Here is a 17,306-nt window from a genome sequence, read left to right on the forward strand (position 1 = left end):
CAGAGCCAGACACCACCCTGCCCGTGACCCAGGGCTGCTGGCCCTCATGTCCCCAGCGTCCACTCTCTCAGGGACCTCCCTCGAATCCAGTCCCACTGCTTTCCAACCACCCTGGACCCCAGTGTGCCTGCTCACTCCTATTGCGGGGTCCCTCCCTGCTCTTCCCCAGCCGCATGTCCCAGAGAACACACCAGGGCCCCAGTCTCCAGGGGTCACCCTGCGCCTGAAAGCTCCAGCTCCCATTCCGAGCACACGCCAGGACCTAGCAGCGGTGGCTTGCTTTTTAATCTTTCTTTTCTTTTTTATAAGGAAAAGATGGGTTTTCTCCCCTTAGGACCCCTCTGGTGAGAGACCCCAACCAAACCCAGGCTGAGCAGAGCTGAGCGGTCCCACTGCCAGGAGGCAGACTCTCCCCCTGCCATTGTTCCCAGGGGGCCGTGGGGGCTACAGATTGCTGCCCCTACCAGGCAAGGAGTCTAGAAAAACAACATGGGAGATTTCCACCACTGCGCCTGGAGCCATGGCCAGGAGGGAAGGTTGAGAGCGCCATCTAGTGGTCATTGGGGAGCAGAGTCAGGGCAGGACTGGACAGTTCAGTTCAGTTCAGTCACTCAGTCGTGTCTGACTCTTTGCGACCACATGGACTGCAGCACGCCAGGCCTCCCTGTCCATCGCCAACTCCCAGACTCATGTCCAACATCTTAAACTCATGTCCATTCAGTCAGTGATGCCATCCAACCATCTCATCCTCTGTCGTCCCCTTCTCCTCCTGCCTTCAATCCTTCCCAGAATCAGGGTCTTTTCCAATGAGTCATTTCTTTGCATTAGGTGGCCAAAGTATTGGAGCTTCAGCTTCAGCATCAGTCCTTTCAATGAATATTCAGGACTGATCTTCAGAATGGACTGGTTGGATCTCCTTGCAGTCCAAGGGACTCTCAAGAGTCTTCTCCAACACCACAGTTCAAAAGCGTCAATTCTTCAGCACTCAGCTTTCTTCACAGTCCAACTCTCACATCCATACATGACTACTGGAAAAACCATAGCCTTGACTAGATGGACCTTTGCTGGCAAAGTAATGTCTCTGCTTTTTAATAAGCTGTCTAGGTTGGTCATAACTTTTCTTCCAAGGAGCAAGTGTCTTTTAATTTCATTTAATTAAAAGGACTGGACACAGCCACTCAAGAGACCCTGGTGGCTGCTCTTCCCTCCACCGACCAGGCCAGGGAGCTGGGCCCAGCAGCACACACACAATATACACACACAATACACACACATACACAGGTACCTGATACACACACACTCACACACGCTTACACTAGGTATATAGATACCTGACAAGCATATACACACATACACTCATATACACACACCCATGTGTATACGTTCACACTCACATACATATACTCATATACACTAACACACTCGTTTGTATACACACAAACACAAATACCCACACAAATACTCACATACAAATGTATTCACATATACACAGATACACACTCACATGCACACATGCAGCCCCAGCCTGGGTATCTGTCCGCACTGTGCCCACCAGGCCCATGGGGAGCACACTGCCTGTAGGAAATGGCGCCAGAACCCCCCTCACCCCCAAATGTGGGCCTGGGCAGAACAAGGGCCCTCCCACCAGGCAGTCCCAGCCCAGTGCTGCTGCGCAGGGAGCTGTGCTGTCGGGGAGCCTTGGGGGCAGCTCTGGGCAGCATCCAGACAGGAAGCCCGTCTGCTCCGTGCAGAGGACCACACCACGGGCGCGAGACTCAGGCCACCATCACCAACCCCACCAATTTCTCTCCAAATCTCTCTCAAAGACGAATACCCCCAGTGCCTGGAGGTTTCGATCATCATGGGCTCATGGGAAGCCAGAGAGAGGCACACAAGAAGAGACACAAGTTGAAGACAGGAAGCCTGTGGATGGTAACAAAAGCCCAGCAACCCACGATGCTGCACAGCTGCCAGAACCAAGAGCCCGCGGCCAACAGAAAAACAGCCCCAAAGACGGCCGTGGCCCAGCCCTGCGATCTGACGACGTGTTACCTCTCACGGCAGACAGGACTCTGCAGGAGGTGTTAAGTAGAGGCCCCTGAGATGGGGACCATCCTGCATTCCTAGGCCCAGTGTCATCACAGGGTCCTCGTAAGAGGGAGGGGAGGGTCAGAGGCAGAGAGACAAGAGATGCTGAGCTGCTGGCTGTGAGGATCCAGGGAGGGGCCGTAAGCCAGGGCTGTGGTGCCTCTAGAAGCTGGAAAAGGCAGGAGCTGCTGCTCCCTGGAGCCCCCAGAGGGACCAGCCCTGCCCACGCCTGGCTTAAGCCCCATGAGGGCCAGGTCAGCCTCCTGGCTCCAGGACTCTCAGAGAACGAATGTGCGGGGAAGTAAAGCCACCAGACCTGTAATCCTTTGTCACAGCAGCCCTGGGAAACCACACGTCCCAGCTTCCCCTGCCTGACTAAGCGGGAACCATGGCCAGACTGGGAGGGGCACGGGGGCTTCGCCCTGTCCATGGCAGAGGCAAGGAGAGGTGGTCGCAAGCCAGCGGCCAACAGGGGACCTGGCTTCTGGGCCCTCTGCCCAGAGGGCCTGTTCCCCACCCCTCAGCAAACGGCCCAGGATGTCCCCATGACTTGGGGGTGGAGGGTAACCTTCCTCCCAGGGCTCAGCTCTCTGCTGGGATAAGGCAGGGCACCTGGGCCAGGGCCCGCCTGGGTCCCTGCTGCCCCCCAAACAAAAGCGAGCACAGCTCTCCAGCTGAGCTCCTGAGTGTCTCCCTCTGCTCCCCAGCTCCTGTCCCCTTCTGAGCTGCAACAACTACTGTGACAACAGAACCAACCTCCTAACAGCTGGGGAGAGGCAGAGAGATACAGCGGCCCCAGCTCAGGAGTCTCTGCTGGAGATGCAGGGAGCACTGACAGCCGCTCGCCATCCTACCAGCAGAAGCCGTCAGGGGAGCACTCAGCTCAGAGCTACCAGACCACTGCGCTGGACATCCGGCCCAGCCTGTGGGGCCCGGCACTCACAGAGTGCCTTTCAGGGGTCTGCGTGCCCGCCCCCACACTGCAAACAGAAAGTGGATCCCACCCCTCAGAAATCAGGAGGGGCAATACTAACTCCACTCCAACCTGGAGGTCAAGAAGGAGGTACAGGGAGGCTGAAACCGCGGTCCCACGAGCCCCAAGACAACAGCCCCACACTACCCCACGAGGCACTATCGGAAGCCTGGCCACGGGCACGTTCAGTGTGAGGCTCTCCGGGTGAAACCACAAGCTCTGCGGATCCGAAGCTTGTTTCTGGGGGGCTTGCATGGCCTCGTCTAGTGGGGGCTGGGCTGGCAGAGCCCTACCCAGCACGGCAGCCATATCCCCCCAACCTGGGGAGCCCCTCGCGTCTCCCTGCCTGCTCTCACCAGGACTTGGGCTCCCCAAAGTGCAGGTAGTTGATGCTGTACAGGTCCATGTCCTCCGTGTGCCAGGCGAAGGTGGTCTTCCACATGCCGAAGTACAGGTAGGGGGTGTTAACGCCCTCGATGATGGTGCCGCACTCACGCTCCACCATGTCCAGGATGGTCCGCAGGTTCCCGATGTTCCACTGGGCCACGTCCTGCAGGGCGAGCACACGGTCAGCCCGCTGGCCACCCTGGGTACCCAGCTCCCCTGACCTCGCCCCCAGACGCCATCAGTGACACACCTACCTCATCCCCTCTGAGCCCCCCACAGCAGCATGACCCCCGCACAGGGACCGAGAGGCAGCAACCGCCCCACACCCACGCACCTCACAGCCTCACCCAGGCTGGTGTCCAAAACCCACCCTGGGCTGCGCACAGCCCCCGCCCTGGGCCAGATGGTCAGACGCAGCTACCCCCAGTCCTGCACTGAGCTGTGCGTGGTTGTGTGGGAATCGTGGGCAGTGAAGGCCACGCTGCAGAGGCCATGGCCAGTGAGGAATAATTCACATGCCTTGAGCTCACTGACACAGAGGGAGAAAGGACACATCTAACGGGACCTCACAGTCATGAGCCAGACAGGCCTTCCTGCACCTTCCCACCGCGGAGGCGGGATGGTGCTCAGAGCCAGGCAAACGCGGGAGGATCCCCGCCAACCAGGCTCATCTATTCCTAATGCCACAAGCAAACAAGCCCTGTCTTGTCATGAGAACTTGTCAAACACGCTTCCATTGACTCTCAGTCCCTGGGGAAGTCTCGGGGAGATGCTGAGCACACAGCGGTGTTCCTTCACACCCCAGATCCAACCCTGCCTCACGCCGCATCCACATTCCAGGCCCTGACTTCACAGGGCTGGTGGTAGGTCTCTACAAGGTGAGCTGTGGCTGGAGCCCAGGATGCAGGGGAGGGCCAGGATCAGACCCCCACCATAAGCATGAGAAGCCCGGGGTCACTTCCAGTAGAAGCTGCCTGAGGTTAGGGGGCACCTCCCCAAAGCACTATGCATTCACCCTGCCGTCGGGCCTACACATCCACAACGTGACTACAAAAAACACTGAATTATACACTTTAAATAGGGCTTTCCAGGTGGCTCAGTGGCAAAGAATCTGCCTGCCAATGCATGAGATGCAGGTTTGATCCCTGGGTCAGGAAGATCCCCTGGAGAAGAAAAGAGCAACCCACTCCAGTATTCTTGCCTAGAAAATCCCATGGACAGAGGAGCCTGGCAGCCTATACAGTCCATGGGGTTACAAAGAGTCGGACACAACTGAACAACTAAACAGTATCAAACATGTTTTAAACGGGTGGTTTGTATGGTATGTGAATTATATCTTAATAATGTTTTAAAAAATGACTCAAATACTCAACAAATAAACAAAGCAACCCAACTGGCACTAACTTTTCAACTCTATGTGGAAAATGACAGGTCATTTGACCAACAGGCGCACAACTCCACACCCACCCTGTACTCAAGCACATGAACTTCCGTTCTTCTGCCCCATCAGGCTGCTGGGGTCAAATTCCCCTCCAAGAAGTCACGATCCATAAACTGAGCAGCAGAGCGGCCAGCTGGGGCCGGGCTGTTGGGCGGGGCAGGGAGGCGAACACTGACCACCCCCACCCTACACGGAGGCCCACACCATGGCCAAGCCAGGACGGCAGCCGGCTGGAGGCGCAGAGCACAGGCAGCTGGGGCCGCCAGCCAGCCAGCTGGATTTTAACACCAGCTTGGGACTGGACACGGAGTGGGACACAGCAAGGTTCCTGGCCGTGGAGCCGCGACGTCCCCACTCAGAGCTGGGGAAGCTCCTGTAAGGACTAAGCATCCGAAGGGAAAGGGTGCTAGTTACAGAACAGAGGCTCCGTCCTGCCCGGGGAAATCGCCCTCTTTGTGTTTAGAGACCAGATGCGGCCCTGGGGACGCCCACCGCGGTGCTCTGCCAGAGCTGCTCCCAGGAGGAGGCGTGAACACGATGAAACCAGAGAGAGGTGGGGGAGCCCAGCCCTGATTCTGGCCTCTAGGGAGGGCAGTTCAGGGCCTCAGCGGCCTGATGTGGGAAATGGGGGCCTGGAGGTGAAGCCACTCTCCCTGGGTCTGGAGGTCCTTGAGGTAAGCAGAGAAGCAGGGGGAGCAGTGAATGGACCCCAAGGAGCCCCAGGAAGTGCAAGGTACACGGCCCCACTAGCCCCTCATCAATCTGACACTGGAACCTCTACACTGGCCCAAGGGCGAGCTGGCCGGTGGTACAAAAACACACTGGTGTAACTGCAAAACTCGACATCGACAAGGTGACAGATCCCGGTGTTTAGAGGTGTGGCCAGGAGATGGGGCAAGGTGCACGGGAGGCCCACAGGGCAGGGATATGCAGGGGGGCAGGGATGTGGCACGGGGGCAGTCATGGGCCTGGGCAGCAGCACATGCGACAGGGCATCTGTGACCGTGTCCCCCAAGTAGGCACTGCCCTGTTCCCAGGGGCTGCGTGCTCGTCCAGAGGAGGGCTGGGCCTGTGGCTCATCTGGCTCTGGGGTCAAGGCCAAGAGGACGAGCTCAGGGTCTGGGGTACCCCCAATGAAGGGCTCCCTGCACTCGCTGTGCCCCACTTTACTGATGGGGAAACCAAGGTCCAGGAAGGAGGAAGCAGGGGTGGGGGGCAAACTCGGTACTGGACCCAGGATGAGGGTGTCTCCCTGGGTCCTAGGGGACGTGGGTGAGCTCACCTGAAGTCAGACCCGCACCTCCCAGGCAACAAACTAATGCCCTTGGCGCCCTGCACCACAAGGCAAACCCGCTAGCAGAAGACGGGAAAGCCGCCGCAGGTCAGACGGGCTCTGTGAAGCTGAAACACCAGCAGCGACTCAGCTCGGGACCGAGCAAGGTCACATGTTTCCCATGCTTCTTGGGAAACACAAGCCGCTGGTTCTAACAGGCTCCTCCCCTGAGCGCCCGGAGGGTCCTGACCCTTCTCTCAGGAGGGGCTTTATTCCCACCCTTACCTCCCAGCCCGAGACCAGGTGGCGCCCACAGCCGCCCTCGGGGGAGCAGGGCTGAGTAGTGTGTTCTCAGCAGACAACCTTCAGAGCGACAGAGTGTGGGGCACGCAGGGGGCAGAGGGGGAGTGGAGAGGCCTGGATCCTACCACTGCAGAACACCTAGAAGCCAGTCAGGCTTCGGAGCTCTGAAATGAACCCCATTAGGTCCATCCCAGGGTTATCCGAGGTCCCATCAATGTTTATAAACCATCTCACCTAATATTCAAGGTCCCACAAATATTTACAAACCATCCCCCCAAAACATGGTCCTACTCTGCTGGCCACCAGCCCTGCCCGAGGCCTTGGCATCAAGCCTCAGTCAGGGGAGCGGTCGAGCGGTCTGGTCTCACTCCTTGGACAGGCCTCGGGAAGCACAGGCCGGAAGGCAGCACAGGGACAGGATGGGACGTGGCCAGGGGCAGCTCGGCTGGCTGGGAACACAGCTCCCAGGTCTCGAGGAAGATGCGGTGATAGAAACTCAAGCAGAAAAGCACTCAAATGAGAACTGACAGAGGCCCTGGGAGAAGGTCAAGACTGGGAGCCCTGGCAGGCTGCAGGCTGCTGGGTTGCCAGAGTTAGACACAACTGAGAGACTGAACAGCAACGGGGACACGGGATGGAATGCCGGCCGCTGTCTTTTTAAAACTGCCTGTGGTCAGGCTGAGGTCAGCGGCCGAGCATGGCGTCCGGGCAGGGCTGCACTCTGACTTGGCAGGAAAGAGTCTATAGACCTCCAGCCGCCCCCTCTGGTCCTGAGCTCAGCCCCCACCTGTAAGTAGCGCCCCAACAGAAGCCCAGAGGAGCGTCCTGCATCATCCCTGCCCTGACCCTCTGGGGGGAGCCCACTCGCCCCTTTGCCCTCACAGTCCACCCAGATGCCTGGTGGCCTCGGGACTTACGTCATCGTACAAGGAGCCGCTGATGTCGGCCCCATAGATGGGTGACACGAACGTCAGGTTCTTCCAGTACTTGCGCTCCAGGTCATCGAAGTCCTGGTGCCGGGGCGTGCAGTACCTGGGGACAGACCGGGTGTGGGGGCTCAGGGCGCCTGCTGGGCGGACCAGGGGAGGAGCTCAGGCCACCCTGCTGCGGGCACAGCCCCAGAGCACAAGGACGAGGTGTGACGACCGTTGGGGGAGGTGGGTGGTCGGGCGGGCAGTCCAGCCTGGAAAAGTGTCCAGTGGCCCCGTCTCACCAGCTCTCGGGGCCCAGGACTCCCCCATCAGACCCCAGGCCAGGGGCATGGGAGCTGGAGGAGGGACCTGGTCTCTGACAGTTCTTGTCTGCCTACCCCTTAAAGATACAAACGGTACCAGTGACAGGCCAGGCACCATGGGGTGGGGGCAGACGATGCCTGCCTCACAGGACGCTTGTTTGAAAGCAAAGAAGCAAACACACTGCCAGCAATGCACCAATGGTTTCAGCAAGCCAGGGAGGCTGGGAGCTCCACAGAAAGGGAGAATGCCCACGAGCTCCTGGAGTGTGTGCCCATGTGGGCCCTGCTGAACCAGCTCGGAGAGACCCTGCCGGGGAGCCTCCCTCTGAGGAAGTGCCGCAGAGCTGAGACATCCCAGGAGGGGCAAGAAGGCACTCCAGGGCCGGGGGACATGGCGGGCCCTGAAAGGCTGGCCTTCTGCAGTCAGTGTTGAGGGCAACACAGCATGCATGCGTGGCCCTGGGTCAGGTGAGGGTCTGGATTTCGCCCCCCAAGAACCCGGGGCCTGAGAGCCTTGGGTGCTGAGGCCCACCCGGGGCACACAGGCAGGCTCTGTGGACACTGCGTCTGCCCCAGCCCGCATACTTCTCGCTGTTGGCCAGGCGCCGGTACTCGCCGACCGTCATGGCCTTCTTCTGGATGTTGTACTGTGTGAAGAGGCCCGACTGGCCCGTCACCACCTGCTGGATGGGCGCTGGGATGACCACGTCATCGATGTCGTCGTACGTCTGCCGTGGCTTCCACTCCTTTGGGGGAATGATCTGTAAGACCAGGAGAGTGGTCAGCGGCCCCTCCCTGGGCTCAGCCGCTCGGGACCAGGTGCCAGATGGAGAGAGACCAAGGCACTAGGCAGCCCCCCTCCACATCACCGAGCTCCTGGGAGCCCCAGGGCCAGGCCAACCTGGGCATCACCAGCTTGGGCGGTGGGGGGACTGTGCGCAGCTGCCTAGGATCTGTGTGATCACAGAGTGAGCAGCCGTGGGCAGGGTGGGCTGTGGGTGCTGCCTGGCACAGCATGCACTCGCTGCACCCGGGGGCTCCACTATCATACCCTCTGGCCACCGCGTGCCCAGCTCAGGACTCCGCGTGGATGAGGCCCCAGAGCAGAAATGCGGATGCTGCAGTGCACACCCATTCCAGGAGCCCCACTTCAGGGACGCCTCCTGGGAAGAGATCATGCAGCCCAGGGAACAGGGACACGGGACAAATGGGCCAAGCCGGGAACGGTGGGCAGCTGGGGTGCACGTGGAGGGGACCCTGTGAAACGCAGGGCAGGGGCCAGCCTCTGCTCCTGGGACCCAGCGGAACCCAAGCCGGCCTGAAGGTGGCAGGCCTGGTGCTCAGAGGAGCCGGGCAGGGATGCACCGAGGACCCCAACCACCCTTAACCCCGGCCCTGGGACCCCAGGCCACGCCCCCTCCTGACTCCTTCCCCCTCGGCCCTTCCCCAGCAGCCTGAGGAAAGGACCCCAGCTGGGCAGTGGCCCAGAGCACAAGAACAGCTGAGGAATGTGGCTGGTCACCCCGAAAGTCCCACACATACCCAGAGTCCCCCACCCCCCGGAGCTCCAGCCCCCCACTCACAATGAGTGCTCACCCCACCCCCACCCAGCTGCCCTGAGCCCGGCAGAGCTTTTGCTGGTGTTGGGGGGTGGGGGGTGGTCATCAAACGTAGCTTTGATGGTAAAGGAAACCCCAACACCACACACACACCCCGACCCCAGAAGGGCAGTCACGGCCGGGGGGACTAGAGTGGAGGGGACCTGGCGTCTGCAGAGCTCGCTCAGGCCAGCAAGACACCTGGCCCCTTCTCCAAGGAGGCTGGCAGGGCTGAGGGCTGCGTGGGGAAGAAGTGATACGCAGTATGGGGGGGGCGGGTGTTGAGAAGACGGATGTGGCGGGGCGCCTCCCTGGACCCGTCTGTCCCTGCAGAGGCGCCAGCACTGTCCCTGAAGGTGGGGGCAGGGCGGGTACGTGTGCAAGCATCTGCGTCGGCATGACTGTCCTCACAGCGTCTCTCAGTGACAGTGGGGCAGTTCTCCCAGTGGCCACGCCTGCCCCTACCATGCCCTTCCAGAGAGGCCTGCCCGCCCATAGCAAACACAGCGCAGAAAACACCACTTGAGACGAGTGGAAAGGAACCTTCAAACAAAGGGCAGAGAGAAAATGTGCCTGAAAACATCTGACGCACAAAAATATCCAGGCTGAGTGGTTTCCCATCGATTCAAGTAAGCTGGCAAAAAGTGGGTCCAGCGGCTCAAAGAGCTTAGACCAGAGATGCAGAGCCCAGAGGATATAGGCTGGCGAGGTCTGTGCGGATACTCGGTCCCAGCACACAAGGCTGCACCCCGAATGGCCCCACGACAAGAAAATACTGGAAACACCCAGAAGTGGGAGCCGGAGGTGACAGCAGAGGACAGAGAGGAGAGGCTGGGGGGAGCACCAGGTGCTGCCGGCAGAACATTCCATGATGCTAACAAGATTCCTGGCAGAAAGCACGACTGGGATCCAAAAACAGAACTGGCGCCGCATCCCAGCAGACGCGGAACGAGGTCAGGGACAGAAGACATGCCAGATAAAGGGAGGCCCCAGGCCTCAGGCGTCCCCCTCCACCCCAGACAGACAGGGCACCTGGGGAAAGGGGCCCGACAACTGCCACCAGCCAATCTCTCAGCCCCAAATAGAGGCTCTGAACCTACAAGAACCAGGCAGGGGCTACCAGAGCCAGGGCCCTTGATGAGAATGTTCTGCTGAGTCTGTGCAAAGGGGTTGCGGGGGAGGGGGGTGTGCAAGGAAGAGAGATCAGGGGGAGGAGGCCCCACAGGCCCACGGCGCTCCTCTCGCTCTCCATGCAGCTGAGACGAAAAGCATGGGTATGACACGGCCACCAAAGCCACCGGAGGATGGGGGGGGCCAGCGCACCTGCCCCTCACGGCAGACCCCGCCTGGGGGACAGACCCCAGGGCCTGCGGCCCAGGACCACCCACCACCTGCTTCTGTCCAGCCACAAGCTGACGCCGTGTTCTTTTTTTTCATTTTTAAATGGTTAAGGGAAAATGACAAAGAAGACTTATTTCAAAACGGGTGAAAATTCTATGAAACCTTCACTTTGATGTCTATACATCAGGTTTTACGGGCACACAGCCAGGCCTGTGGGGATGCGAATCAACCACAGCTGCGGAGCTGAGAGGTGGTGACAGACAGTCCGGCCCAAGAATCTGAAAATATTTCCTATCTGGCCTTTGCAGAAAAGGCTGGGCGACCCCCAACATCACTAACAGAGGACTGAGTGTGAGACGCAATGACAGGCATATGGGAAGCAACTCAAAGAACCCCAAACAGGCTCCCAGATTAATCTCCCAGATTACGTGCTGGGCAGAACCATGTATACACAGGTATACACAGGCTCACACACACACGAAGGGGCTCTCCGAGACCTGTCCCCTGCACAGAAGGGTGAGGGCAGCCATCTATGGCATGCACGCATGCTCACATCCATGTGGGAAAGGCATGGGAAGAGATGGAGGAACTGGTGCCCTGTTGCTCCAGGCGGGCGGGCTGGGGTCAGGGGGGCACTCGCTCTCCCTGGACCCCATCACAATGTTTGAACTTGCCCATGTACATGACAGTCTCCCAAAAAACGTGTCTAAGGAGGAATATGAAGGCAGAAAGTCAGCCCTCTTCAGCATCAACTCCGCGAAGCCCCAGGGAGGTGAGGTGGCTGCCCGTCCCATCACGATGCGCTGAGTCCCACCCTGCGTCCATGCCGTCGGGGATCCCGGTGCCCAAAACAGTGCTGGGCTTGGGGAAAGAACGTACAGGTGTCCTTAATAAATAAGGGGCTCAAGGAGCGGATTAATGGGTGCCTCATGGGCCCCAAGTCCTGGGGGGGTACAGGGCAGCAGCCACGGAAAGTGGCTACAGGGCTGGGGGTCACTCACCTTGGCCAGGCCCGCCCGGTGGGCCCCCTGGGACTCGATGTAGGCCACATATTTGTTGAAGTCCTTGAATTCCTCCATGGTTGGGCGGAACGTCATGATCTTACAGCTTGGGTTCTGGGCCCCATGGTCCTCAGACCCCATGGCTGCGGTGGAGGGATGGCCACACCTGTGAGGAGACAGAGGAGGTCAGCACCACCACCACCAGCCGGCCCCCTGCCCCCACCCCGAGGGCCCAAAGCACCCCACCCAAGGACAGAGGCTGTGCAGCTGAATGGGGCCCAGGGGAGCCAGGGCTGCTTCATCTCCAGCACAAAAGACCAAATGACTTCAATTAGTTACAGACAGAGCTGGCCTCGTCCTAAGAGCCCCTGCGATGCTAAAGGCCTGAGCCCCCATGTCAAACGAGAGGCCTTGGAAAGAAAAATCTTTTCATATCAGGGTCACGTCCAGATTCACTGACATTGATCGTGGAGCTGGACTCCAGGGGCAGCGGCATGGGGCAGACTGGAAAAGGGAGGAAGGTCATGTGTGTGTGTGTGTTTCCTGAACAGGGAAGCCCTCCTCGGGCAGGGCCCCCACGGGCAGGTAGGCAGGCAGGCGAGCAGCGCCTGGGCCCCTCCAGCACTGGACCGGCTGCTGTCAGTGAACCCAGGCCCCAGCGACCCACGTGAGTGACCCACGGGCTGCACAAGGCAGGACCCAAAACCAGGAGAGCAGAGCCCCATCACCCCGGGCTACAGCCGAGCCTGGACCACATGGCACAGAGAGGGAGAGTCAGAGGAGGGGGGGACCTCTTCCAGGTGACGAGGCTGCAGGCTAGAGAGGCCCCTCCTGTTTTGAGAGTCACAGGGACCAGCAGGGAGGCTGTGGACCATCCTAGTCAGGGAGACACAATGGGGAAGGGTCCCTGTTGGCAGATTAAATTCTCCAAACAAGAGAAAACCAGACTCGCTCCAGGATGTGGACAAGGTCGGAACCCCAGTGCATGCACACCCATAACTCGGAGGAAAACTCACCAAGTCCACAACCCCACAAAGTGAGCGGGGGCGGGGGGTAGTGAGAAGGGCAGGACTCCTGCCTGTCTGGGAAGTGGGGGGCGGTGTCCATTCACCAAGTCACAGCCACCAGCTCTCCAAATACACTCCCCACAGTGGGCACTAGAGGGCAGCACAAGCCCAGGAACAGCCGCTCAGCCCGTCAGCTCCTTGGAACCAGGCCCTGCCCTGGGCCACCCCACGCCACACTTGGGCACACGGGGCAGGGGCGGGGGCGGCAGGCAAGGCCCTGCTGTGAAGGTCACACTCACGGCTGGCAGGACTGGTACAGACTCTGGGGGTCCTGGCACACACAGGGTCACCACTGCATCACCAAGCGGGGAGCCCACCCTTCCTCAGGGACTGCCCCCCACCCCCACCCCACATTGTTGGTGGGAGATGAGCCCAAGCAGGACACCTGTCTCCCCCCAAGACCAGCCTGTCCTGCGCAGAGTGGGGTGGCCCCAGGGTCCTGCCCACCCGAGCGCCCTCCACTTTCCCATTGAGGGGCGGGGATGCGAGCAGGTGGAGCTTCCTACAGCTGCACCCAGCAAGAGCCCGGGCTTCTCTACCCGCCACCGCCGTGCAGGTTCAGCTCAGAAGGGAGGCGGGTGTGAGGTTTTTTCTCTTATTCATGCCCTTTGCAACGAAGCTCTCAGTAAGTAAATACGAAAAATAAAATTTAAACGGTTTATAATCCCAAAACTCCATAACCCCTGGCACATTTCTTTGAAGAAGAGCAAATGAAAATCAAACACGTGCATACTTAAAAAAATAACACAAGGAATCCGACTGAAATCCAGCCCTGGGCCAACCTCCTGGGAACACAGGGGGACCGAGGACCCCCATGAGGGAACTCACAGAACAGTCCAAAAAGATGGACACACTCTTGACCAGACTATGCCGTGCCAAGACAAGTGGGGCTCTAACAACTCAGTCATGAACAGACAAACAGCACAATTAAACAGTGGGCAAAGGACTCGAACAGACATTTTCCCAAAGAGACACAGATGGCCAATAAGCGCATGAAAAGATGCTCGAGGTGGTCAGCCACCAGGGAAAAGCAAATGGAAACCACAGTGAGATACACCTTGCCCACAACAGCCAGAGCGAAAAAGCAGATAATGACAAGCGCAGGAGAGGAGGCGGAGAAACAGGAACCCTGACTCCCAGCTGGCGCCGCCGCTGGGGAAAACAGCCCGGCAGTTCCCCCAAAAGTTGAATGTGGCACTGACCACACAAGTCAGCAATCCCACTACTAAGTATACACCCAAGAGAAACATCTGTCCACACAAAAACCTATACACAGATGTCCACAGCAGCACGATTCACAGCAGCCAAAAGGTGGAAGCACCTCAAGTGCCCATCAGCAAATGAAGGTACGCAAACCAAGCCCCTCCACTCAGTGGCACGTCGGGAGTGTCGCTCGGCCACGGAAGGAAAGGAAGCCCTGACACTTGCCACAGCGGGATGGAGCAGACCCAGAAGGACCCCGGAGGCTAAGGTCGGGTTTCTTTAGGGAGCGATGGAAATGTTCGTCAACTGTGGCGATGGCTGCAGGACTCTGAACACACACATCAGAATTATGTGTTTTAAATGGAGGAACTGGCTGACGGGTGGAGTCAATCTCAGTAAAGCTGCTGCTGCTGCTGCTGCTAAGTCGCTTCAGTCGTGTCCGACTCTGTGCGACCCCATAGACAGCAGCCCGCCAGGCTCCCCTGTCCCTGGGATTCTCCAGGCAAGAACACTGGAGTGGGTTGCCATTTCATTCTCCAGTGCATGAAAGTGAAAAGTGAAAGTGAAGTCACTCAGTCGTGTCTGACTCTTAGCGACCCCATGGACTGCAGCCTACCAGGCTCCTCCATCCATGGGATTTTCCAGGCAAGAGTACTGGAGTGGGGTGCCATTGCCTTCTCCGAATAAAGCTGCTACTCCCACCAAAAAAGAAACAGAGGTTGGCGTGGAGGAGAAGAAAAGAAGAAAGTTCTGCACTTGCAAAGTTAAATAAAACCTCTGGAGCCTGGCAGGATGGGCGACTAGAGCCCTCATCTCTTCAGCCCACAGGAGGGCTCCCCCAAACCTGAGCCCCTCACCTCATGAAAGACGGAGGACATCCCCTGGGTCGGCCATGGAGGAGGTGTCTACAGGAGGTGTCAACTCCAGAGACACTTGGTGGGTCCCCCGCCCACTCCCACCCCAGCTCTCAAAGTCCCTAGCAGGAAAGACTGTGCCCCTCTCTCCCCACTCCTCATCCTGAGGCTACGGGCAGAGCATCCATACAGGCCACAACCGGGGAGTTTTACACAAGCTAAATGGATAAACTGCTCTGTGAATCACCTCTCAATGAAGTGATTATCTCTTTTTAAAGTCATGTGCTCGGGAGACCCTACATGACTTAGCCTTCCTGAGGCCCCCCAGGCCCCCTGCACCCCACCGCCTGGGACGGAGGAGCAGGACCACACGGGACGGGCATTTCCCGGCCGTCCTGGGCAGCTCCTCCTCACCAAGACACATCTGACAAGAGGGGGCACTGAGTCAGGTTGACAGGTGATCCCCCGCTCTCTAGGTCCCAGTGAGTCTAGCCCAGAGGGGCCCTCCTGCGCTGGTACCTCCCCCAGTGGCCTTCAAACTTGGGGACTCGTGGGCTGGGCCGTGGGGGTACTCTGGCTGCCCCCCATGAAGGTTGCCACCCCACTTGTGCTACACCGCGGTGACCAGGTAAGGCTCTTTCCCGCCCCTCCCAGGAGCAGAAGGCTCTTTGGATCTGGACCCTTGCCTGGGGTAGGCACCCCCAGGAACCCGGGCAGGAGAGGGTGGGTAAGAAATACCGCAAGGGGTGGGCCTCCTACAGCCAGGCACAATCTGTCCATCTGAGACCCAGGATTCAGACAAGAGATGACTGGCAGGGACGCCGCCTCCCCAGGAGACAGTCTCATCTTTCTGACCCAGTGGGCCCTGGACTAAGGGTTTCTGAGGCTAATGGCAGATGTTGTCCAGGAACTGAACCTTGGGAACCTGCAACTCTGGGGTTTGACAAGAATACAGTACTCAGTGTGTGGGAAGGTATGTTCTCTGGAGAAAACGTAACCTCACAACACAGCTAAACCTTGAGGAGTGCACCGTCTTTGAAAAGGATTCCAGGGCTCTCTGAGTACAATATGCCCCCACCCCAAAGGTGTCTCTCCCCCAGATTTCTCCCCCGGCCCCTCCCTCTACCTGCTCCACCTGCTGCCAGGTAAAGCCCCAGCCTCCCTGGGACTCCTGGCCAGCCCTGGGCCTGCCCCCATCTTGGCTCAGCTCCTGCCACCAAAGCCCAGTTCCCAACAGGGGACGACAACCAGGGGCTCCTGAGCAGGCTTGGGCCCAGGAGGAACGGCTGCCCCTCCAACAAGAGTCAAGACGAAACGCACCACGGAGGCAGAGCATGACACTCCCAGCCCCGTCCCGACCCCCTCTCCAGCCTACCACGTGGGCCTGGCACTCTGTCACATGTCCCTCAAACCTGCATACAGTTCCCCACTTCATCCTTCTCTGCATGGAGCACTGTCTACCACCTGGGTTCCCTGCACACCAGGCGTGCTCCCTGATCACACAGAGCCTGAAGTCCAGGGGGCACTCGGGTCCACTACCTGCTGCCCTTCTACATCCCCGGCCCAAATCAGAGAAACCTTTGCCCCTGGCATGTGCAGCTGGATCGGGGGCTCAGGGTGCCGCCTCCATGCAGCAGGAGCAGCAGCACTAAGATGGGGGAGCACAGGCGCCAGGGGCCCCTCAGAGGATGCGAGGACACGGCCTCAACCTGAGTCCGCCCCATGAAACTGGACTGAACCTACCCCAGGGGTGAGATGGACAAGGCGAGCAGAGCGCAGAGGCAGGGAGGTGGAAGGGCACAGCCTGACGGGGCTTGTGTGGGCGCAGGGTGGGGGCGGGGCCTGAGCGCCAGGTGGGGTCCATCCTGACGCTTATCTGAACGACGCCAAGACTGAAACACACAAGGCCCTCAGCTCTGTGCACATTCCTGCCAGCTACCAAACAAGCTCCACAAACCTAGGGCTCCAACGGCGCAAACTGCCCTCCGAGTTGTGAGGGCCAGGAATCCTGTGCGGATCTCTCGTGAGCTGTGTGCCTTCTGGGGGCTCCTGACTTTCCCAGCTGCTAGAGGCACCACCTGCCTGGCTCGGGCCCCTCCCTCCATCCTCACAGCCAGCAGTGCAGCATCTCCCGTCTCTCAGACTCTTTTTCCCGTCTCTCAGACTCTTTTCTCTGACCTCTGCCTCCATCACCAGGTCTCCTTCTCTGAACCCATCTCCTTCTTAGAAGGACTCCTGTGATGATGTCAGACAGCTCAGATAAGCCAGGCTGAGCACCCATCTCCTGATCTGTAACATCGTCCCAGCCGCTGAGACCCTCTCGCTATGTCAGGGAACATCTTCACAGGTCCCATGATCAGGGCCTGAGCATCTCGGGGGGCACTATTCCATCTCCCTCAAACACCATGAGAAAAATCTAGCACATAGGGCTTCCCTGGTAGGTCAGTGGTTAAGAATCTGCCCCGTGATGCGGGCAACATGGGTTGGATCCCTGGTCCCGGAAGATTCCGCATGCCTCTGGACAACTAAGCCCCATGAGACAC

At 59.1% G+C, this 17,306-nt stretch overlaps 1 protein-coding gene across 1 annotated transcript in view; it reads right to left on the reverse strand.

Moving 5' to 3' along the window:
* The window catches only part of KDM4B (lysine demethylase 4B), a 121,136-nt gene that overhangs the window by 68,750 nt on the left and 35,080 nt on the right, over positions 1–17,306 (reverse strand). Inside the window, 4 exon segments of the mRNA XM_070793049.1 lie at positions 3,418–3,611; positions 7,383–7,497; positions 8,285–8,460; positions 11,640–11,805. Coding sequence (XP_070649150.1) covers positions 3,418–3,611; positions 7,383–7,497; positions 8,285–8,460; positions 11,640–11,780 — 626 coding nt within the window. The 5' untranslated portion in view covers positions 11,781–11,805.

The sequence above is a fragment of the Bos indicus genome, chromosome 7 (assembly GCF_029378745.1).
Source record: "Bos indicus isolate NIAB-ARS_2022 breed Sahiwal x Tharparkar chromosome 7, NIAB-ARS_B.indTharparkar_mat_pri_1.0, whole genome shotgun sequence".
Classification (NCBI taxonomy): Eukaryota; Metazoa; Chordata; class Mammalia; order Artiodactyla; family Bovidae; genus Bos; species Bos indicus.